This window comes from Narcine bancroftii, chromosome 3 (assembly GCF_036971445.1).
Source record: "Narcine bancroftii isolate sNarBan1 chromosome 3, sNarBan1.hap1, whole genome shotgun sequence".
Lineage (NCBI taxonomy): Eukaryota > Metazoa > Chordata > Chondrichthyes > Torpediniformes > Narcinidae > Narcine > Narcine bancroftii.
Genome location: NC_091471.1, coordinates 29727948 through 29752635, shown reverse-complemented (window position 1 = coordinate 29752635; position 24688 = coordinate 29727948). Strand labels below are relative to the sequence as shown.

Here is a 24688-nt window from a genome sequence, read left to right as displayed (position 1 = left end):
GGCCAATCATGTAAACAGTATTATACAGTGACTGAATCATCTGATGCCCCAAAGCCTCTACAAGTTAAATTTAACCCTTTGGACTCATGTCCCAATTTTTAAGGACTGCCTACAAGCGGATATACTCTGTTTTCCCGTTTTCTGGGACTGGAGTTATACCCAATCACCAGCTCATTCATACTGGTAGCTTACCCATTGACTCAGTCCGGAGAATATGTTATGAAAGGTTAAAAATGGCTGGAGTCCAAAAGGCTAAAAAATAAACTGCTGACAGGACTTGGGAGGAGAGCAGTATTTGTGAAGGGAACGCAAAACATCACCACTTTCGTTTTACCTCCAACAGATGTGGCTCAACCTGCTGAGTTCCTTCAGCAGTTTGTTTTAATTCCAGATTCCTTTGGGGGGGGGGGGGAGAGGGGCTTTGGAAGAGTGAATGTGGAGAAGGCTGTTGGAGGGTGATAGGGTGATAAGAGGGAACACAAAGGGTACCGGTGCTGAAATCTGATAAGTAAGGAAAGTCATATTTGGAACCATGAGAGTGGAGATGTGTTCCTGTTTATCAGAGGGCACTTTTAAGCTGCAGCACCTGGGTAGCCTTCGTAGGATCCAGGTGCGATTAGTGGGGCAAAGGTGCTTCCAGCACCTTTTAAGCTGCAGGGGGATTGACCCATTAAATTGCTAACCCGGCAATTTAAGAGGATCCAACCCCACGATTGCACATTAAGTGACACGTCACATATTCAGGGGAACTATCGGTAAGTCTCCCCTGCTCCCCCACCGTCAATCAGTCCCCTCCCCACCCCAGCAACTTCCCACTGCCACGAACGTTGAGCTGTCACAGCAGAAGTGGTGTTTGCAGCAGCGGCAGTTCGCGGCCCCCCCCCCCCACTCTTCCCCTCCACTCCCACTGCGCCAGCGACCCCTTCCTCCCGCAGCAGCGAAGGCTCCACTCCCCTGCAATAGCAACCCCCCTCTCTCCTCCGCGGCAGCAACCCCTCTCTCACTGATCGTGGCACCCCCCACCCTCACTCCCGCAGTATTAACCTCTTCCCCCCCATGGCAGTCACCTCACTCCCCCAATTGTGTCCCCCCCTCACTCCCCCTCGTGGCAGCGATTTCTTCCCGCTTCCACCCCCGGACCCCACGGCAGTGATCTGTCTCTCCCCTCCTGATCACAGCAAGCTCTTCACCCAAGGGTTTCCCTGTGATGCTGGCGCATAAGAGTTAATGTCACAGGAGTAACTGGGTTGGCCATTTTCCTGTTCAAGCCACCAGTGGATGTGACCTAGTTAAGCTTAACTGGGTTCCCTGACTACCTTTAATATTTTGCCTCAGAGACCCAGTTGGATTTGGACTACGCTGACCGGGTCAGACACTTTCAAGCTGCCGCGTGACTCCATTTTACATGGCAGCTTGACAGGGTGTACTATCAGCTATCCCACTTCCGCCCTTCCCTCCCCATCTCTCTCCATCTGCCCCTTTTTTATCCTTTTTTTCTCTGTCACAAATTAACCAACTCAATTCATGTCTCCCCCATCTGGCTCCACTGTCCATCAATCACCCACAGACCTATATAGAAAAATAAATGTAAAGATTCATGTAATACTACATTTAGAAAGTAACATACATGAAATTCTTTAACTTTGTCTACCATTAGTAAGACAGAGTTGCCACTTTGTCCAGTGCCCCTCATAGAAATGAGGCCCCAGTGAAGGACGAACTCGTGAGGCATGGTTTACGAGACCAGTGTTCTAACCACTGAACTATCAGAGTCTAGAACAGCATAGATATAGATCCCTTTGGCCCTTCTTGTCTGTGCTGAACCATTTTTTACCTAGTACCACTGACCTGTACCCAGCCCATAGCCCCCCCATGCCTCTCCCATTCATGTGGCATCCACTGACAACAAAAGGCAGTTGGGATTTTGGGCCTCAGCCCTTCATTTTAGTTCTCCTACAGCTGTAGACTTCAACCTGAATGCATCGAGCTTTCTGAGCAGTCAGGTGCTTACTGTTTGTTTCAGTTTAATATTTGTTTGTAAATCTTTGCAGTTTAAAATGTTAGCAATATTCTTCTGGATTTTGTCAGAAATTATGTATTGATTGACTGCTATAGACACATCCCCTTTTGAAACATGAGACCTACAAAAATCTCTGATGTAACTGTAAGTACCGCAATATGCCACTTGCAGGAAGTCAGTTGTCATGCCACTGGGCGGGTCATATCTATAGGGTTTTTTTAATCCTCCCCCTGGGAGTGATTTCCTTTTCACAGTTCAGCTTTGGAAGTCTGGAGAAATTGCAGCTTGTCCTGGTCCATTTTGTAGCAATGTGAAAGTTAATATTTTGCCTTTTAAATGGCGTCGCCTGTGTTGCTGAACTCAGACCTAGGGCAGTCAGTTAGTTACAATAATAGTTAATCACTTTGGCTTGGATATTTTTCTGAATTTTCACTTCAGTATTGATTAGGCCAGGTAAACATGGGTAACCGCAATACTGAGTGGTGTCTGGTTTGGGCAATTAACTTTGCACTGTGGTTTCTATTTGAATTGTGGTAAATGTGGATACATTCACTAGGTTTTTGAATTCCTAGAAGATCCATAAAGCTGTGAGTTGGTTGGTTGCATTAGCGTCAAAGCAAGAGGACTGGCATCTGAGAAGCGTAACCAACGTTTGTGTTTTCCTTCGATTCCAGGCATTCGTCCTCCTATTATGAATGGCCCCATGCATCCACGCCCCCTGGTGGCACTGCTGGATGGCCGAGATTGCACGGTAGAAATGCCTATTCTAAAAGATGTAGCAACAGTGGCTTTCTGTGATGCACAATCCACACAGGAGATTCACGAAAAGGTAAGTACAGAAATATCTGGAATTAAAATATCTAAATGCTTGTTGGCAAAAAGAAATTATTACTTTGCCTTCAAATTAAAGTTTAAGAATTGTATAATATCCTTTTTCTTTCCCCATTTCCAAATTTGTCTGCGCGTTATCACCCCTTGGTCTTGGTTGTTTTTCTGGAAGCGTTATGGAGCACAAATGGGTGATAGAGCATTTGATGCCTGACTGACTACTTCCAGCATTTTGATTTTTCACAACCCTGACAGCTTGTCTGATAATAGGCACTGGGGGAAATCAGAAATTTTCTCAAGTCAAGATGTTGGGAAGATTGAGATGTTCAATCTCCATCATAATCTCCACTCTTATCACTTGACTTTTATCACTGTCCCTGACAATTATCTGAAATTGAACCAGACTTCTCATAGTCCTGGTGCTCTAATCGACAAAAACTTGAGCTTTGGATCACATCGAAACCCTCTCCAGCATATTTACTTCCCAATCCTGATGAACCCAGTGTACCTTTGGCTGCAATCTGAAATTATTCTGTTGGTAAACTTCAGAGAACAGAAGACAGAATTGGGTGCTTATGCCCCACCTTGTCCATGTCAAATGTAACACCCATCTGTGTTAGTTCCATCTGCATACATTGTCCATATCCCTCCACAACTTTCCTATCCAAGTACCTGGCCAAATGTTCTTTAAATGTTGTAATAGTATCTGCCTCCACTATCTCCTCTGGGAGTTCTTTCCAAATATCATCCTTTATGAGGAAAGATTTTACTCTCAGATCTCTTTTAAATTCCTCCTTGTATCTATTCTCTGCAACTGTACACAATACCACAAGTCCAGTCTTCCCAATGTTTTGTACAACTGCAACACAGTTTCCCAGTTCTGGTACTCAATGCCTCGGTCTATAAGAAACCCATACCAAAAGCTTAGTCACTATCTTATTCACCTGTGTCATGACATTTAGAGAACTATGGACTTGCACCCCAATGTTTCTCTGTACATCAGTTCTCCTAATGTGCCTGCTATTCACTCAAATTTGACCTCCCACAGTGCATTGTCTGGATTAATGTTCATCTGCCACCTAAGTTCAATGGTCCATCTGATTGAGGTCCTGCTGTATCTTTAAATGACCTCTTTCATTTTCTTTGACCCTATTCATTTTGAGCAAGAATTTCTCAGTAGAAAATCATTCATCCACCCTTCATTAGTTTCCAATTTTGGATCCAATTCACCAATGTGACTCCTATCACTTGTACCTTCTGCATCAGAAGTAAAACTAAACCCTAACTTGAGGTCACTTAGCCACATCTCGGCTTGCCCCACCCAATTTAACAAGCACTCAATGCTTTATAGCATATATTTACTCTTTGCATAAAAGATATAAATTTTAATATCTTATCCATGTTCAAATCACTCCTCTAGGTCATCCCTCTCTAACTGTGATTCATGTCCAGTCTCCAAGATGTGTATGCTATTCAAATTCTTCATCTCTTAATGTACTCATTCCACCTTTGGCTTTGGATGCCGAGACCCCAGACTCAAGAATTCCTTCCTTGAAACTCTGCCTCAACATCTTGTTTACCTTAAAGCTTTACTCTTTGACCAAGATACATTTTAATGTCCCATTAATTAGCTTAATGTCAGTTTTGGTTTATTTTTGGCTCTTCAGAAGTGTCATTCTTACTATATTTGCCTTCCTTGGTCCCTTCCATTCCCTTGCACTTGTAAAATTGTCTGAATGAGCAAATTTCTGATTCCCAGTCAGAAAGGCACCAACTTTATCCTCCTTCATGGTCAATTAGGTGCTACCTTGATTTCAGTATACATGGACGTTATTTCCACCCCTGTCTTGACTTGCCTGTTGTCAAGATCCTCATTTAGGCTTTGTTACATACAGACCAAATTATTCCATCCCACTCATTTTAATTCAGAGATTGTCCATAACTTGCCCACAAGCTGCTCATCAGTAGCACAGTGGTACTGTGAGTAATCCAGAGTTGCACGTGAAGATCAGAACATAGGAGCAAGAGTAGACTGTTTGGACTGTTGAGCCTTCTTTGCTATTCATTAAGAGCATGCATGTTTTGGCCAAGGGCTCAGTTCCATTTACCGGCTTATTCCTTCATGACCCTGAATTTCCTTATTATTTAAATGTCTATCTTAAATACATTTAATGAGGTGGCTTCAACTGCTTCATTGGACAGAGAATTTCACAGATTCATTAATCTTGGTCTTGAATCTACTCCTTCCCACTAGTATGCCCACTAGTTCTGTGCTCCTTTCATAAATGTACAGGTTGTACCTCTCTAATCCGATGCTCTGTGGTTCGGCAACTCCCGTGGTCCAGCACATTTTGCATCTGCAGCCATTAGTTTGTGCATCTGCCATGATGGCGGTGCTGTTAGCAGCACTAATGCGCCAAAACCGGTTTACACTGCAGCCGAGTGTTTTGGTGATACAGTGATACAGTCCTGTTAATTTATTCAGCTGTATTTTAGCCCTTTAGGATGTCATCCAAGAGGTGGAGAAGATGGTGTTAATGCTAATGAGCCTTAGCGGTCAATTTCTGTTTTCCGGCATTTTCTGTGGTCTGGCAATGGCCAGGCTCCAATGTTGCTGGATTAAAGAAGTACAACCTGTATCAGTTTCTCTTAGATTTCTCCCTTCTCTTCCCCCCCCCCCCCCATCCTTCCAAACATAGTCCTAGATTACTAAATCTCTCAACAATACATTGATTCCGGGATCAACTTGCTGAACCTTCTTGGTATTGGCCTCCAAAGCCAGTAAATATTTTCTTAATTTTTTTTTACTTTGGCTTGGCTTCGCGGACGAAGATTTATGGAGGGGGGAAAAGTCCACGTCAGCTGCAGGCTCGTTTGTGGCTGACAAGTCCGATACGGGACAGGCAGACACGGTTGCAGCGGCTGCAGGGGAAAATTGGTTGGTTGGGGTTGGGTGTTGGGTTTTTCCTCCTTTGCCTTTTGTCAGTGAGGTGGGCTCTGCGGTCTTCTTCAAAGGAGGTTGCTGCCCGCCAAACTGTGAGGCGCCAAGATGCACGGTTTGAGGCGTTATCAGCCCACTGGCGGTGGTCAATGTGGCAGGCACCAAGAGATTTCTTTAGGCAGTCCTTGTACCTTTTCTTTGGTGCACCTCTGTCACGGTGGCCAGTGGAGAGCTCGCCATATAACACGATCTTGGGAGGGCGATGGTCCTCCATTCTGGAGACGTGACCCACCCAGCGCAGCTGGATCTTCAGCAGCGTGGACTCGATGCTGTCGACCTCTGCCATCTCGAGTACTTCGACGTTAGGGATGAAAGCGCTCCAATGGATGTTGAGGATGGAGCGGAGACAACGCTGGTGGAAGCGTTCTAGGAGCCGTAGGTGGTGCCGAGAATTGCATGCAGGTCTCCAGATCCGGCCTCACCAGAATCTCCCTGTTCTGAAATTAAATCTCTGGCAAATCCTTTTTTTGAATAGGAATAGTCTGGTTTATGAACTTGTATCTCACTGAGACATTTACATTCAGTTAAATAACTAATGTGCAATGAAAATGAAGCTGGTTTAAAAAATCAGAGCTTCCACTTTGTTGCAGAAACCCATCGAATTTATTAATATCCAGTTGGCAATTTGAACTTTCTCTGGTATGTGCACCCTATAGAAACAGCAACAATAATTTTTGATAGCTTGTTCCAAACCTGCAGGTTGCACCTTTGGAAATCCTGAAATGCAATTTCCCTTCCAATTCTACAGTTTCCTGGAAATATATTTTGGTTTGTTCATTGTCAAAGAGTTCAAATGAGGAAACTCCCACCATGATGTTTGGAGCATTGTCACCTCTGGATAAGTTCAATAAGGTTAATTGTGGATGGCCTTGCTAAGAAATATTTGTAAGTAAATTGAAAAGCAGCTCACTTCAAGCTTATTCATTTGTCAACTTTGGAGATGTTGATGTATGCAGTGATTCTTAATCTTGATTTCAAATCCCTGTTCTCACCACTTCATTTTCTTCATATTCTCCTTCAGGCCAATAACCCTTCAAGTTTTCTGAGTATCTTTCATTGTGAATTGCTGATCATCTCTCAATTTATTTTGGACCTTTGGCAATCAAACTTTCAGTGGCTAAATTCTTAAGTTTTTCATTCTTTCTCTGGACCTCTGTCCTGTAGCGGCGGCTACATTGCTAACTGAACAGGTTGAGTTCAGTGAGCAAAACTGATTTATTGCAGGCTACCTGCCTTATTACTCCCAGCCCAGATCTGGTTGAGAACCGTGCTGGAGGGCCCCAACAATCACCAGGGCGTCACGTGGGTCCCCAAGTGCGGGCTTCTGAGCAAACACCTGACGGTGCCATTTTGGACGGCTGCCCTGCTGCGAGCGTGACAAGCGGGGCCGATTCGCCTGCCTTATGGCGCACCGCCACACAGACCCCCCCCAGAACCGGCGCCAATGTCACTTGGGTTGGGCCACAACTACTGGTTCAGTGGGGTCGAGGTGGGTTGGCTTTAACCTGTCCACCATAAACAGTTCCCTCTTACCACCGACGTCCAGTGTGAAAGTGGATCCTAAACCCTGTACAACTGTGTACGGCCCTTCGTATGGTCTTTGTAGAGGTGCTGTGGCGGCCCCGCCTGATAAAAACATACTCTGCGGAGTACAGCTTGCCGGGGACGTAAGAGGCCCATGTCTAGGTGGCAGTGGGGGTGTGAAGGAGTCCAACTGGGCCCGGAGACGGGAAAGCAGACCGTGCGGTGACTGCTGGGGGTTGTGAGGTGCGTTGATGAACTCACCGTAGACCAACTCGGCTGATGACGTCTGTAGGTCTTCTTTGGGTGTCGAGCGGATGCCCAGGAGCACCCAAGGCAGCTGGTCCACACAGTTGGGGCCGGTGAGGCGGGCCATAAGTGTCGACTTAAGGTGGGGCTGCAATCGCTCGACTAGCCCATTGGCCTATGGGTGATAGGCCGTGGTGTGATGTACCTCGATCCCCAGCATGTTGGCAAGCTGTGGCCAGAGTGCAGAGGTGAACTGGGTGCCCCAATCACTGGTGAAGTGGTTCAGAACGCCAAACTGGGCAACCCAACTGTTCAAAAGCACTCGGGAGCAGGAGTCTGTGGAGGCATCTGGCATCAAGATCGCCTCGGGCCAACGAGTTGTGCGGTCTACCACTGTGAAAAGGTAACGGTTACCTCGGGAAATGGGTAAGGGTCCGACGATGTCCACATGTATGTGGCTGAACCATTCCCAGATGCGTTCAAAATCTTGTACGGGTGCTCTGGTGTGCCTGTGTACCTTGGAAAGCTGGCAATGGGTGCAGGTTCTGGCCCAGTCCGCAATCTGCTTACGAAGCCCGTGCCAGACCAAACGTTCTGCCACCATACAGACCGTGGACCTGATGGAAGGGTGGGAAAGGTCATGGATATGGTGGAAGACTTGCCTGCGCCACTGCTGGGGAACCACTGGTCGTGGGGTGCCCATGGAGACATCGCACAGGATGGTGCCCTCACCATGAGGAGTCGGGAGGTCCTGGAACCGCAGGCCCGTGATGGCAGTCCTGAAGGCCCGTGTTTCCTCGTCAGACTTCTAGTCCCAGGTGAGCTGGTCGAAGTCGAGGCCGGGTGTCAGCGTGCAAAAGGCCAGTCATGACAGTGCGTCGACAACCATGTTGTCTTTCCCTACCTTGTGCCAAATATCGGTGGTGAACTCCGACACGAAGGAGAGGTGTCGGTGTTGGCGGGCTGACCAGCGATCTCTTGCCATTGCGAGCGCCTGAGTGAGGGGTTTGTGGTCGGTAAAAATAGTGAAAGACCTCCCCTCCAAGAAATAGCGGAAATGACGCACCGCCAGGTACATGCCCAGCAACTCACAATCGAAAGCACTATACTTGCATTCTGGCGGGCGAAGAAGACGGCTAAAAAATGCCAGTGGTTTCCACTGTCCATTCACCTACTGATCCAGATCGGCGCTGACGCCTGTGGCAGAAGCATCGATGGAGAGCACCATATGTAGGTCGGTGCGTGGGTGGACGAGCAGGGTAGCTTTCGCGAGTCTGGAGTTCAGGCAATTGTCATGTCTTTGGCCGCGATGAGTGCGAAGAGCGGCTGCATGATGCGCACAGCGCCTGGAGTGAAGCAGTTATAGAAATTGACCATACCCGCGAACTCCTGTAGCCCCTTGAGGTTGTCTGGGCGTGGGAACTCCCTGATTGCAGCGACCTTCATAGTGGCAGGTGTGGCTCCTTCGACCGTGATGGTATGGCCTAGGAACTGCATGGACTCTTTCCCCAACTGGCACTTGGCCAAATTGATTGTTAGGCCGAAGTCGGCCAGTCGTGAGAAGAGGGTGCACAGGTGAGACTTGTGTCGCACCCGGTCTCTGCTGGCGACAAGGAAGTTGTCCAGGTAAATGAATATGAAATTCTAATCCCTGCCCTCTGTGTCCATAAGGAGTTGGAAGGTCTGGGTGGCGTTCTTGAGCCCGAATGGCATGCGTAGAAACTTGAACAAGCCGAAGGGGGTGATGATGGCCGTTTTGGGTATGTCCTCTGGGTGCACCGGGATTTGGTGATACCTGCTCACCAGGTCGACCTTGGAGAACATCCTCGCGCCATGCAGGTTGGCTGTAAAGTCCTGGATGTGAGAGATTGGGTAACAGTCAGGTACTGTCATGTCGTTAAGCCACCGATAATCTCCGCAGGGGCGCCAGCCGCCGGAGGCTTTCGGGACCAGTTGGAGTGGTGAGGCCCAAGGACTGTCGGAGTGTCGAATGATCCCCAGCTCCTGCAGATGCGAGAACTCTTCCTTCGCTATCTGGAGCTTATCCGGCCTGCCTTGGCTTGAACCGGCGGGCCTTGGGTGGGGATGTAATGAAACATCCCGTGGCGTGATGAGGCGGCGGAGAACTGAAGCTTGAGGAGGGATGGGAACTCATCCAGGATACGCTGAAATTCATCCTTGGGCATGCTGACTGTGGTCACCTGCAGCTGCTCTGTGTGGAAGGCTTTGAGGCGAACGGATTGGAAGGTATGGGCATCTACCAGTCGCCTACCTCGAATGTCGACTAGCAGTCCGTGGGGGAGGAGAAAGTAGATACCCAGGATGGTGGTTGGAAGGGACGAAACGGTAAGCCTCCACGAGAGGCCAATCTGGAAATGGATAGTCTTGTCTCAATGTGTTTGAATCTCCGTCAAATTGGCTGCACGGAGGGGAGGTCCTTGAGGCCGGTTCCAGGACTCAATGGCTGTGGTGGGTTGATGCTGATCTGGGTGCCGGTGTCGACGAGGAAGCGTTGGCCGCTGACTGAATCCCGCAGGTAGAGAAGGCTGTGTTCTTGGCCAGCCGCTGCAGCCATTAACAGCGGCCGGTCTGCTCGTATCCCTGGAACGAGCAAGGCTGACAACACGTCCGAGCCTTGGCTCCCCAGTGCTGGTGGAAGAAGCAGAGGCCTGAAGTGGGTGATTTGCTTCTGGCTATGCTCTATGAGGCCCTTGCAGGGGCCAGGTGTTCCACCGCAGCAATAGAAGAAGGCTTGGCGTGGTTGTGCCCGTGACTCGTAACCTGCTGGACTGCTGTGCCCTCCGGGAATCGTTCGAGCCATAGCTCCTGAGCCCTTTGAGCCACCTTCCTAGGGTCGACAAAGCTCTCCTGGGACAGTAACGGCAGGATGTCCTCAGGTCGAGGAAGATGCGCTCGAAGAGTGGGCAGTTGGTGTGATCGCCCATGAGCACGAGCATCTCGTCCATTAGCTCGATTGGAGTTCTGTCCCCCAAGGTGTCGAGGCGCAGCATCCGAGCGGCACGCTGGCGCCTGGAGAGGTCGAGGGAACCGGTGAGCACCCGCTTGATGGTCCCGTACTTATCTTCTGCGGGTGAGTGCTGAACGAAGTGCAGCACTCGTTTGGCAGTGGCCTGGTCCAGGGCGGCGACCACATGGTAAAACTTGGTCGAATCCGATGAAATCTGGCAGAGGTGAAACTGAACTCTGCGTGGCTGAACCAGGTCTCCGTCTCCTGAAGCCAGAAGTTGGGAAGCTTGATGGCTATAGCGTTGATCGAAGGGTCGTTCATGTTGGGTTCAAAGACGTTTGAACCTGTCAGGGTCCACCAATTGTAGCGGCGGCCACACTGCTAACTGAAGGATCGCACAACCAGACGGGTTGAGTTCAGTGAGCAAAACTGATTTATTGCAGGCTGACTGGCTGGTCTTATACTCCCAGCCCAGACTTGGCTGGGCGGCCCCGACGTCACCGGGGCATCACATGGGTCCCCAAGCGCGGGCTTTTGAGCCTGGTGCCGAGGTTGGGAGGAAACCCCCGACGGCGCCATTTTGGTCGGCTGCCCCGCCACGTGTGTGACCAGCGGGGCCGGTTCGCCTGCCTAATGGCGTACCGCCATAATCCATTAATTTTCTGTTTTCTTTTTTAAATTGCTCTTTAAAATGAACCAAACATTTCTGAAATCACTATGCACATTTTTTCTTTGATTATAATCTTGTCCTGTTACCTTCAGAGCTTCTACTTTAAATTCCATATGTAATTTTTTTGGAGGATAAGAACCAAGGGCACCAGTCGAGGTGCAGTTTATGACAGTCATGCCTCATCATTGAGAATTCAGTTCTCATCTGTAAAGTTCACTCCTAACATTATAGAGATCATGAGACGATATGTAGTTGAACGAAAGTTCACAAAACTGAAACAACAAAAATACTAAATGCAGTCCTCAATTGTTTTCTGAATGGTTTTGTCTCTGTTAACAAATGTTATAATAGATTTAAGATGTGTTATTTAAAACAATTCAATGCTTAATCTCTGATTGATTGAATTAGAAGAAGTACAAAAAATCTCAACTTCCCAAATCAGCGAGAAAATCTAAAATTGGTTAATTTTTAAAAAAAATATGTGACTGTCAGCAAGTTATGGGCCAAATGCAAGCCATGCGTAGCAATGTTCTGCATGTCAGGAATGTTGAATGAGGGGAATTGAATGCAAATCCTCTTCATGTTTTTCAAAAGAGAAAAATGTTTAAATGAGACCAACAATAAATGAGACCAACATATTAAGTGCTTGATGACATTTTCAAATTTTAAAAAATCCATGTGGATCCAATATAGTGACCCTGTATTACAGGATATTGTTGCCCAATAATGGTTTATGAACTTTGTTCTCTCTGTTACTGATTACAAATTGCAGTGCAGATGGTAAGAAAGCAACAATTCCATGAATGCCTTCCATTGTGTATGAATCTACATTGCTCATTCATCCATCTCAGCTGGAGAAGTCTAAACAGAACAATGGTGACATAATTGTGCACTTTTATAGCCAATGCATTTTTCTGCCAACTCCACGGAAAGTATCTTTGCAAAATTGTTCCTAATTTAGAAAATGCAAAAAGACAAAATACAGACTGTATGCATATTGACTCGGATGTAAATACAAAACATCTTTGGGGAGTGATCAAAGCCTTTGGCTCAGTATTTGTGGTGACGAGCGGGTGATGGAAATTCTGCTCTTTCCACGGACAAAGCAGTGAAAGGGAAAAAAATGAAGTTCATGTTTTGGATGCACAGTTCACTGACAATGCACATTCTGACTGGAGGAATGAAGACTTGCCTGAAATTTGAAGAAATGACTCCTGCTTCAAGAGCTGTTCACCCACTGTGGTTAATTTAGTTATCAGTGGAGAGGAGTAGCAACTCTTTAAAAGGTTTTTAATTTTTAAGTTAGACATACAGGCCTTTTCGGCCCATGTGCCATTCTGCTCAATTAAAACCAATTGGCCTACAACCCCATTACATTTTTGAAAACTGAAGCACCCAGAGGACACGGGGAGAAGGTGCAAACTCCTTACAGATAGCGCCAGATTCAAACTTAGGTCACTGGCACTGTAAAAGTGCTTTGCTAACTGCTACGCTAATATGTTTATCTGCAGACATTTGTGTTTTACAAGTACTTTAGGGTAACCTTTTATGAAAAGCTGCTTCTGGTGACAAATCCTGGGTTGTTTCAGTTGGTTGTATTTGGGAGCAGGTGCACTGATGTTGCATTCATTCATACCTAACGTGCATAAAATTGTAAGGTGCATATACATGATGTGTTGTCACTTTGGGATGGCATAAAGATCAAAACTCTCCATAGAAATGTGGCTTGCTGCATTTCAGCCACTCTTGACAGAGATTGAGATGATTGTCCCACAGGCAATTGATTTAGGCAGGATACAATTCCTATTCTTCCATTCTGGGTAATCTGCTCTAGGAAGATGACTTCACCATGGAAATCTAAGTGGCAGTTGTTCGCCTGCTTCATGGCAGATCGTAATGACCAGAAAATGTTTACTCTGGGGTTTATCATTGTGTATCACCTGATTTTGAGCCGAACGAGGAGGCCTTCAGATGCTGCGGTTGAGTGTAGTACACAAATATGCTGGAGAAACTTTTGCAGGTCACACAGCATCCATAGGAAGTAAAGGGTAACCAATGTTTTGGGTCTGGGCTCTTCATCAGCTATAAGAAAAAAAAGTCACTTGATTTAAAAAGGTGGGAGGAGGTGGAAGAGGAAGGAGGACCAGCGGCTGGTCAAGTGTATACAGGTGGGAGGATAGAAGAGAAATAAGTTGAGGTGATGGGGAGAGAAGACTGTGGCTATTATGTTGGAGAAGGAAGCGAAGTGGGGTGGGAAGCTGGAGGAAAGGAGATAGGGAAAGAGAAAGATACAGGGGAGGGGTTAAATGAACAAACAGGTAGCTATCATCCATCAGCTCAATTGCTGCTGGTCACAACCTGGACAGTTATTCTTGCGATTTCACCTGAATCTGGTGCAGTGAAAGGACTGATGATTTTGGGTAACAGCAAGTGAGAGTTATGCATCATCCATAAACTCTCAGCGAGCTTGCAAGTTTCAACTCTTTCTTAACATTAAAGGATTACAGCATTTCCAGTGCTACCACAGATACCCAACCCATCTACCAGTTGATGGGGGATCAAAGAGGATTGTCTCACAGACATCTGATGTATAAATTTCTAAAGAGGGTGGGGACGTGGAGATGTACCTAATATGGCTGCATCAAGCTATACATCAACCCTAGTGATAGAAGCAGCAACTATTGCTGAGGTTCTGTCTCTCTCCAGAGTTATTTCTTTCTGGTTTGTCCATGACATATTACCTCCCCCGAAAAAAGAAAAAAAAAGTTTTGAGCTACTCAGTCATTTGGATTTCTGATTATAATTCCATCAATCCTGTTGTTCAGCAGTCTGTGATATTATTCTTTCTTGCATACCCATCATTTTACTCTTTGATTCTTTGGCCATTTTACCTCCATCAAAACATGGGTACCTCCAGCTGTGAAGCTGCACCATTAGCGCTGCATCACCCTCCTGCTCACACCGGGTAATAATCACCACTGAATGCCCCTGAAACCCTTGTGCAAGAGAAGGGGGTGGATCCGATCTGATAGCCTTCTTGAGCAAAGTGGCTAATTCCTTTTGCAGAATTCAGAACTTTAGAAGAAGCACCTGGACATGGCTTGGCTGCTATTGAGACATGAAAACCACTGTTAATTTATCACTGGAGTTTGTACCACCAGACGGTGCCCTCGAGGTGGCGATACTGAGATGAGATTGTTATCCATCATTGGAATTTGCCTGGAAAGTCTGATGAGTGATGCTGTCAAATTTCGGGATATTGAGTCCAAAAGTGAGTGTAACATGGAAATCTGTGGGATGCTTCCAGAAACACTCTATGACAGACATCAACAGCTGCTGGAAACTCATCAGCTGGCACCTTCTCATTTGCCCAAGTTCCAGGGCACGGAACTGCCTACAACCGAATGTTGTGTTCCCAGAGTCTAATCTATTGCTGAGGCCTGGTGCAAAGACCACAATTTAAGGCCCTTGCTATGATGCAGATTTCCTCATGCAGACCCCTCTCTGCTGCAGATGGCACTGTGTATGACAGAATATTGCCGGCAAAGTGGCCACAGCTCACACCACTGCTCAACTTTAACAGTACTTTTTGGGAACATTACAATTTTAAGATCAATCCAAATGAGACTCTGCCATGCGTTTGATGCACATTGCCACTCCCCTAATCTTGCATTCTCAGAAGCAGCCTCTCCCCCAATTGGTCACTGTCACAGTTTGCCTTCGAAACTTGCCTATTTCAGCTTTTGTTACCTTGTTCACCTCTGTCCCTTCCTATAACCACCAGCTCCTGAAACCCTTTTGAGTATATATTTTTTTAATATCCACGCAAAGATTTTGAAGTGCCCTGCACCCTTCTCAGTTTGTAACCTCTTCAACGTGAACTCATCCAAAATGTTAGAAAAATATTAGAACTGTAGATGTTAGAATCTCAATCAAACAATGAGAGGTGGCAGGGGCACAGTGAGTCAGGCGGCATCCATGGAGCAATATGGTTAGTCAGCATTTTGGGTTGGGATCATCCTTTTCTCTCTTTCCATGGATGCTGTCTGACTCTCATTGTTTGCGTATTGAAAATGTTGAGTGATTTCCTGTGAACACGGTGCATGCAAGCTCAACCTCATCGATTCATCTGTGACAATGTCACGTACATGTTGAATTTCATCCTACGCATAGTTTACAAATCAAAGGAGAGTATACCTCACCCAGCACTTAAGCTTGCTCTAGTACTAGTTCGATTCTGACGCAAACTATCATTCTTTGTAATCCTAAAGTCATAGGTTCTTAAATACCCAACAATGTCTTCTGACACTTGTAAAGCTTTGGTCATCATGTGGGCTTTTAAAAAAAATTAAACATTCGCAGTTCAAAGTGGGTGCACATCCCTCCCCGCTAATAAGCAATTCGCACAAGTGTGCACACAAAAACATTGAGGGATTTGCACCCGGGAATATACCAACAAGTCGGTGTGCAGCTGGAGTGTGGTCCAGATTGGGGCAGGGTGTAAGAATGGAATCGGGATCTGAAGTGTGGTGTGGGTTTGTGGATAGAAGTCTGGTCTACATGCAACAGCTCGTTTTTGACAATGTGAACCAATCGACTGCAATTACATGGAAGTTGTCGCCACAGAAGTGTTGACGGATATTTGTCATCGTAGCTCGTCTGTCATTGCCAACACCCATGGTGGCTTCTGCATTTCTTTGTTACCTGGGACAAAATAATGCCTCAATTCTTCATGAGTAAAGAAGACTTGGTGTCATTATTATTTATGCATATGCACGTCACTGAAACCTGCAGCTGATATAATTCACTTGGAAAATTTGGTGTCCTGTTGTTACAATACTGATTGGCTCAGAGATACTTGTCTAATAAATGCCAAATTGCAACATCAGGAAGTTTAGATTGATATCCTTTTCATTTTATTTAATTAATACCACCATATTCATTATGTCAGGTTTAGAATTAGAACAGCAGTAGTATAACATTACTACCATATTGTTTTCCACTTATCATGGCAGCTCTCTAGGGCAGTTGTAATTAAACATTCACTAGGCGACTACTATGGTTTTTTTAATGGACACCAATCTCTTTTACAGCAATATGATGCATCAATATGCTCTAAGAATTGTAAATATATTAATTGAAGTAGGCGATCACATATTTTATCTTCACAGCATTCTATAGCAGTAAGGCACTTGATGGTGATAAATCTTTCGCCTTTACCATTCAAATTACTAAATTATCCACAAGGAGGTCTATAGAAGGTAATTAATTTTGAATGATCAGCCTTACTTGATGTTGTAATTTCCTGAATCCTGGGAAACCTATTCAGCATCCATTAAATTTCAGTAGGGCTCCAAATTGCAATGTGTTTACCTGTTTTATACATGCTAATTTCTCTTGCTCTTGTTGGTGTTTCTCTGCCTCTTGTTGGTGGGAAATTTTATGCCCCAAAAACTGCTGTAAAGAAAATGGTGACAGATGGATAAATGCCTTTTGGAATTGAACGGCCCGTGCATCATGAGTTAAGTATGAAGGTCAATGTTTTGATAATTGTGCAACGTTATGCATGATAAAACAAACCAGAAAATCCTTTGATTATTGAGATTTGGTTTATCTTCACTGAATTAAAACATTCCTCTATCACATGTAATTGCTCTTGGGGCTTATCATTATTATCCATGGTGAAAACAGTTTAAATTGTCACATTGTGCCTTCCTATTAATTGAATCTGAATTAAGCAGATGACCAGTTGGTGACATATGGTCGTTTTATAATTTAATATTTCAGATCAGATGGGGATTTTCAATAATATTGGTTTTAAATAGACTTGGGATTTCACATTATAGCACAAATAATGGTTCCTGAACTTAATGCATTCACCCCAACTAGAGAATGTTTTGGAGAGTCGTGTGAAACAAGTGTGATGTATAATTTAGTTGGAAACTACCAGGAAGTAATATTGTTTAGAACCTGCTATAGTATCTATGAAAATAGGCTTGTGTGTTAAGTGTCAAACGACTTTCATAAAAAAATGGATATTCTGCAAATACTTGGAGAAACAAGGTGAACATTTTTGAGTAGATGACTTTTCATCAGAACAGAGAAAAGTTAGAAAGGAGGCTTTTAAAAAAAAAAGTTGTGGAGAGGAGGAGGTGGGTGGTGGCGGTGAAATGAACGAAGGACATGTCTGTGAACAATTGGAGACCAAGTGACATGAACCAACTTTGCCAATCAGTTATATTCAGCCAGAAGTTGACCATGAGTTTCCTGCTACTTTTGATTCCCTCACCCATTCCTGATTTGAAACCAATAGTGAAGGTCAATAGAAAGAAGATAGTGAGTCTCAAAAAAAAATCCCAAGTCAAAATGAGGTTAAACAAGAAAAATTGCAATCTGGGGTCATGCAGTGCATAAAAGTGCTAGAAAAATTCAGCAGGTCATGCAGAATCTAGAAAAAGCAAAGGCAATCAATAGGGGACTGAGTGTGTAGGTGATGTGGATCTTAAAATTAAAGGTCATAAACATGGAACAGGTCATTCAGCCAATTGTCCATACTGAGAAAGTTAGCATCTAGTTTGCCTTCATTTTGTCCATAACCTTTGTTAGGTCTGCTTTGTTCATGAATGAGTGAGACAAACACCAGGCTGAGTCGAAATCAGGGTTCTTTGTTCTTTATTACCGGATTGTAACACTTGCGACCAACCATGTTAGTCGGAGAATGCATTCTGCCGTTATCAGCAAAATGGTGATTTTTTATACCCTTGGATATGTGCTTAGAACATCATCATATCATTACTTGTCCAATGACTAAAACTGTTGCTATCCTTTCCCTGCTAGCTTCCTGCCTCTCAATCCATCAATGTCTCTCTTATCTTGTAAGTACAAGGATGCATTCACATCTTGTTACAGCCCTGTACATTCCCATCTCATGATGTTTTACCGAACAGGAGTACAAGGACACCTCCCCTTCTTGTTACTGCCCTGTACAGGGTAACTCCCTACACATTCCCATCTCATGATGTTTTACCTTACACCTTCTAAACCAGTGGTTTTTAAACTTTTTTGTTCCACTCTCATATCACTTTAAGTAATCCCTATGCCATGAGGCTCTGTAATTAGTAAAGGATTACTTAAGGTAGTATGTGAGTGGAAAGAAAAAGTTTGAAATGACAGTGCTCCAAGTGTAGCTTCACAATCTTTTTGTCCAACTGAGGAAAAGTAAAAGATTTTGGTTTAATATCTCATGCTTCTATTGCATTTGAGTATTAGGCAAATCAAGGACTAAAAGGATGAAGGAGGAAAGAAGATTGAACTCGAGAAGAATCAACAATGAGTTGTTGACTTGAGCAAACGTAGACAAACTAACACTTCAAATAGTGGACTGATATCAATAAATTCCTTATTTGTTGGTGAAATGGTTTCTCACCACATTTTAGAAATCCTTTTATAATTTAAAAACTGACCTAGTATCCTATTTGTTTTTGTCTGGTTGCACCATTTTCTGTGTTGAAAGTTCTACGTAAATATAAATTTTAGTTAGAGAATCTAATGTTAAATGTGATTGTACTTAATGCACACTCAATGGCAGCCTCACTCTGCCCCCAACCCCCAATGAGTTTTATCATCATTTTAGGTGTTGCTGCAGGTTTTCTGCATCTGCAGTCTTGTTTTCTGCCATGCAGAAAGACTGTCTTTATAATTATGTACCCCTGACAGTATTGAACCTGTAAATTCTTGTTGAAATGTTTGCTTCTTTTTCCTAGGTACTAAATGAAGCAGTGGGTGCACTGATGTATCATACTATCACTTTAACAAGAGAAGACCTGGAAAAATTCAAAGCACTTCGAATAATTGTCAGAATCGGCAGTGGTTTTGATAACATTGACATAAAATCAGCTGGAGATTTAGGTATGAATAACAGTTGTGGTAACCATCCGTATTCTTGCAATGGTACAATTTAAGAGAGTATAATTTTGAGATTGAAGGTAAAATTGAATACCACTATTTCCATTCTATGCAGTATCGAAGATTCAAAGAATGCCATCAGGGCCTCAACCCAATGTTTTTGGAGACCATTTATTTCAGTCAGATATTTGATCCAGTATGACTTGTTCATTTTTAGTACAAATTGTGTAACATATTCTTGGTAGCTGCATATTTTGCATTGAATATTTGTGAAAAGTATTTGTTTAAACCACTACCTTGACCTGGAAGTTAAACTGAATATGCCAGAACGAGCATGCTCCTCTCCCTGGTTCAATTTTTAAAAATGTACAGTAAAATTGGCAAAAAATCGAGAAAGATAAATAGGTAAAAAAATACCAAAGTTTGAAATTGGCACCCCCCCTCCCCCACCAGTTAGTTTGCCAATCACTCAACTTGCAATCTCAAGCAACTGGCAAATTCATTTATCCAGTATTACCAATCCCCATAGGTGCTGGATGCCAGAGGTTTTGCTCTATTTTCCCTTCCTTTTACTTTTCTCTTCATGGTGTCTATTTTACTAATTATACATGTTGCACCTCTTATCCAGTACTTTGTGGTCTGGCACATTTTAATCTGCTGTTGTTAGTACAAACTCCTTAACACACAGCGCGGGACTCGAACCTTGGTCCCAGTCACTGGCACTGTGAAAGCGTTGTGCTAACTGTCTTGTACTGTATGCACAGTATTATTTTCTGTTTTAAGCTTTGTTCTACCTTTGATATGTTTACATTTGGGGGTTTTCTTTAGGGATCAATTTTGTTTTTTCCAGCGTGTTCTGTCATTCGGGGTCCCAATGTCGCTGAATTAAGGAGATACAACCTGTACTTGAATTGGTCATGTGTTTTGTGTATTTGAAAAGCTGCGGCAATAATACTTCCATTTCATCTGTTCACTGTACTTATTCTTTATGATAAACTCTTCATTTGTTCACTTATTAGCTGCTTTAGTTTTTTTCATGTGAAATAGACTCTTGTTGCTTCTGCTACAGACATTTTCTTCCCTGTGAAATGTGCTTCATGAGGAAGCATGGTACCATGCTAGAGATGTTATATGATTTTACCAACAAAGGCACAGATTACAGTTTTCTGTACCAACTGATGACAGTAATTGTTTACAGTGTATGTATCCTGCATATAATTTGACACATGAGTGGAATTTTGTGTGTTGATTTTAGGTATAGCTGTATGTAATGTCCCAGCAGCCTCTGTAGAGGAGACGGCAGACTCCACAATGTGTCATATTTTGAACCTGTACAGACGGACTACCTGGCTTCATCAAGCTCTAAGGGAAGGCACAAGAGTTCAAAGTGTTGAACAAATACGAGACATAGCTTCAGGAGCTGCTCGGATTCGAGGGGAGACACTTGGAATTATTGGGCTAGGTGAGTATTCTATAAAAGTGAAGCAGAAAATGGATGCAAATGAACGTTGTGTGGCAATGCTCATTTTATTCTGCTTTAAATCCAGATACAATAAAAGATAATTGTGGAAAATTCATAATGGTAAATGTTTATTAGGTGGAATTATTCCTTATTGATATTTAATATCCAAAATCAGTGCAGATGTTGATAGGTTCCATGAGTTTGCAGATAGAGGGACTTCAGAATTCTTTCAAAAAGTCACAACCTAATAAATATTTTCACTTCCCTTCATTCTTCCAAGATTGCAAAAATACAACACTTGCAATCCTATTTGGTTATCTTTCGTAGCCTTTAAATTGACAACCAATTCTCCTTGTGTAACCTTTACCCAGATTTGCCATTGTGGAAGAAAGACTCTGAAGTGGGTGTTTTCTCATGGGAGTAGAATGATAATTGTGCTTCGATTGTATTGTGTAGATATTCTCATGGGTCATTACAGAAATGAGTAAAACTTGAGGACATTGGCTTATGATAAAGAGTAAAAAATTTAAATAGGATCTGGGGCAGAATTGTTCTGCAGCTAATGGCCTTTTTTCCCCATCTTTACCCTTTAGGTCGTGTGGGTCAAGCATTAGCATTGCGAGCAAAAGCATTTGGTTTTAATGTAATTTTCTATGACCCATACCTCTCAGATGGTATTGAGCGTGCACTAGGTCTCCAACGAGTCAATACTTTACAGGATCTCCTATTCCACAGCGACTGTGTGTCTCTCCATTGTAGCCTGAATGAACACAACCACCATCTTATCAATGATTTCACTATCAAACAGGTACACTTGTGCTTTTCCATTGATGATGTAATTTTCTTCATGTGATCCAAGCAATCATGAGATCAAGTTGGTGAAATAATTATCCTTCCAGTCATCCAAGATGTAAAATTAAAGGAGAGGATGTGCATGCACCGTTATAGACCATACATTAAATGTTTCCTAATTACTCTGTCTTATCAAACTGTGAATACTCCCAACTCATCATATCACAGTAGAATAAAACCTGATAGGAGTATTTTCTCTTTAATTTTAAGTGTACATGACTGAATTGTGACCACAGAAAATGCTGATGGTGTGAAAGGATGCACTTGACGTCTTTGAATGAAATGACAACTCTTTGGTGTGAGAATTCTAGATTTAGAGGAAATAAACATGATGAGGACTTGGACAATGTATGGAAAAAGTTCCTTTTTGGTCACTGAAAGGTTTTTAAATCCCATTTGGTTCTTTAAGACTGTCCATGGTTCTATTTTTCAAGTCTTATTTTGTCTCCATACCATTCTCCAGGATAATATAGGACGTGGTTTACATTATTACCCTCATAAATCCCCCTGTAATGTCATCAAATAGATTACTTTCTTTGCTCTAAAATTGAAAATAATATTAAATTTGAAATATGTAAGGGGAAAAACAATATTGAAGGTCTTGCAAGTTTGTAAATGATATCATTAGATCTCTAACAGTCCCCAGTGCAGAGTGTTTTTTCCTTTTGCAATGTTTAAAATAACAGTTTGCTAGAACACTAATGAGATTTGAGTTCAGATTAATTTATGAACTGTAAAAAAATTTATTTCTTGAAATAATTTTTTGTCAGTCTTTTGCTCTGCTGTAGTCAATTAAATGTGTGGCTAAAATGATAGATCTGGAAACGTTCTAGCTTTATTTTTAAAATATTTCTTAATTGTAATTTCTGATACTAATCATCAAAAGAGATGTACATACTAAATTCAGACTTGTTTTTTTCTCCAATTTTCTTCTCCCTCAAAGATGAGGCAGGGAGCATTTTTGGTGAATGCAGCTCGGGGTGGACTCGTTGATGAGAAAGCGCTGGCTCAAGCTTTAAAAGAAGGAAGAATACGAGGAGCAGCACTGGATGTGCATGAATCAGAGCCGTTTAGGTACAGTTGAAACACAAAAGGCTTTTACTTGCATCGAATGATCGTAAAAGATGACATAAAAATATCATGCTGCAAATTCTGGGTGGGGTGGGTGGCATTCCTGGATCAAAAAAAAAATCACTTTTTGATTTTTCTAAATCAAAAATTAATAATTGGATTGATATGTAATTTTCAAGGCTGTGTCATCTGATTGCATGTCAAGAAACATGTGTTTAACATTAATTTGATGTTTGAGAGTGAAGTGAGCATGTTCTAATAATCCACCAGCCTATCAAAAAGTCTTGTCATGTGTTTTCATAAAATCTTGCCATAAATAATAACAGAAAGTACTGCAGATATTTAAGGACAGGCTGCATCTGTGGGAAGATAAAGGTCTAAGACCTTTTGTCTATGGTTTATATTTTAAGATTTTGCACTTTTTTTTTGATATGAAATGTCAACATACATGCATTCAATCCAGCTAGTAAAGAATTAATGGCAAGTTAGGTAGTTGAGTCTCTGGTATTTTAATTGCTATTCTGATGTATTGAAGGACCTGGAATTTGAAACCCAAGTTTTTCATATTTGTGTTGTAGGGACAGGGGTAAAAAACGTGGCCACTGGTGCGGACCTGGGGAAAACGGGGAGCGGAGACACCGCACGCCCTCATGGGTTCCTGCCGCTGCTGGCTCCATAAATTAGATCAGCCATGATCGTATTGAATGGCGGAGCAGGCTCGATGGGCCATTTTTGGCCTACTCCTGTTCCTATTTCCTGTGCTCCTATACAGGCTTTAAACAGCCTGTTAAGTGAGCCGACAATGTTTTCTTTAAAATCCTGCAACCACGGGGTCTGCGTCTAAGATGGTGATGCCTGTGTTTGGCAGTAGTCATGAGGGGTTGCAGACTCCAGGGGAGCCGTGGACGTTGAGAAGAAGCAGAGTAGACAACCCCACAGGATGGTGATCACGATGGCAGACCAGTGAGGGACTCTGCGGCTAAAGGACACAAGCCATGAACTATTGGTAACTTGCGGGTGAGGAACCCATTCAGGCTTTGGACTACTGGTGACTTGAGTTCAAAGGACTCACACCAGCCTGGGGCCTGCTGGAGATTGGCTTTTGAGAACCAGATATCGAAACCAGTATTCAAAGGGACGCTGAGGGCAAGGAGAGCTCCCAAAAGATCTGGGCACTGAAGGGTTCCTCATCATGTTGGAGGTTTGGGTCTGGGCTCGAGTTGCCAATGGTTTGAACTGGAGTCTTGTGCGGCTGCAAAGGCTGTGAGAGCACTGGAGATGAATCCACAGATACTTGGTGTCTCCTGGGGGACTCTTGCTTTTCTTTGACTTTAATGGGTGCTGAAAATGCCAATGGATAAATATTAGTTTGCCTTATAGAAGGTTGAAGGTCAATTTCGTGTAATGTTACATTTTTGTTTTATTGTCTGACAATAAATAGCATCTGATCTGAAGACACATAGGATTCTGCAGATAGTGGAACCAAAGCCAAACACAATCTTGTGGTTTAACTCAGCAGACCAGGCAGCATCATCGGGAGAAAAAAGAATGGTCAATATTTTGAATGAAAAGCTTTGGCTCAATGTCCATTCTTTTTCTTCCATTTAAAGCCGTGTAATTGTCATTGCCCTTTAACAAGTCAAGAAATTGCAGCAGGAGTTTGCCCGAACTTTGCAAGTGGAAAAAGCACTTGGCATCCACATTTATCTGTGGCAACGAACTTCACAGATTCACCACCCTTTGGGTGAAGTAATTTCTCCTTGTCTCTGTTCTAAAGAGTCATCCTTTTTATCTTGAGACTCTGCCCTCTGGTTCTCGACTCTCCCACTACTGGAAGTCCTCTGAGATGATCCTCCCTCATCTCCTAAACTCCAGGGTTTGCAGGCCCACAGCCATGACACACTCCTCATACTTTAACCCTCTCATTCCCAGGATCATTCTCTTGAACCTCCTCCAGACTCTCTCCAATGCCAGAATGTCCTTCCTTAGACAATCCTTTCCCAATGAAGATGGTCCTCTTTGACTGCTCTGCCTTCCACCTTGGCAGAGGCCAATTTCTAATTCGAAGCATACAATCAGTAATTGCCAATGTCATATGCTATCTGAAAAGAGGCAGATAACCAGTGCCAAAAGCCTCCTGG

General features: G+C 43.5%; 1 protein-coding gene across 24 annotated transcripts in view; it reads left to right on the top strand.

The window, feature by feature from the left end:
- ctbp1 (C-terminal binding protein 1) overlaps nt 1-24688 on the top strand; it is a 424680-nt gene that overhangs the window by 378187 nt on the left and 21805 nt on the right. For all 24 annotated transcript variants that reach the window (XM_069923684.1, XM_069923686.1, XM_069923693.1 and 21 more), the window contains 5 exons: nt 2695-2849; nt 19021-19165; nt 20418-20624; nt 21218-21432; nt 22420-22550. In XM_069923684.1, coding sequence (XP_069779785.1) covers nt 2695-2849; nt 19021-19165; nt 20418-20624; nt 21218-21432; nt 22420-22550 — 853 coding nt within the window. The remainder of the gene's footprint in view (nt 1-2694; nt 2850-19020; nt 19166-20417; nt 20625-21217; nt 21433-22419; nt 22551-24688) is intronic.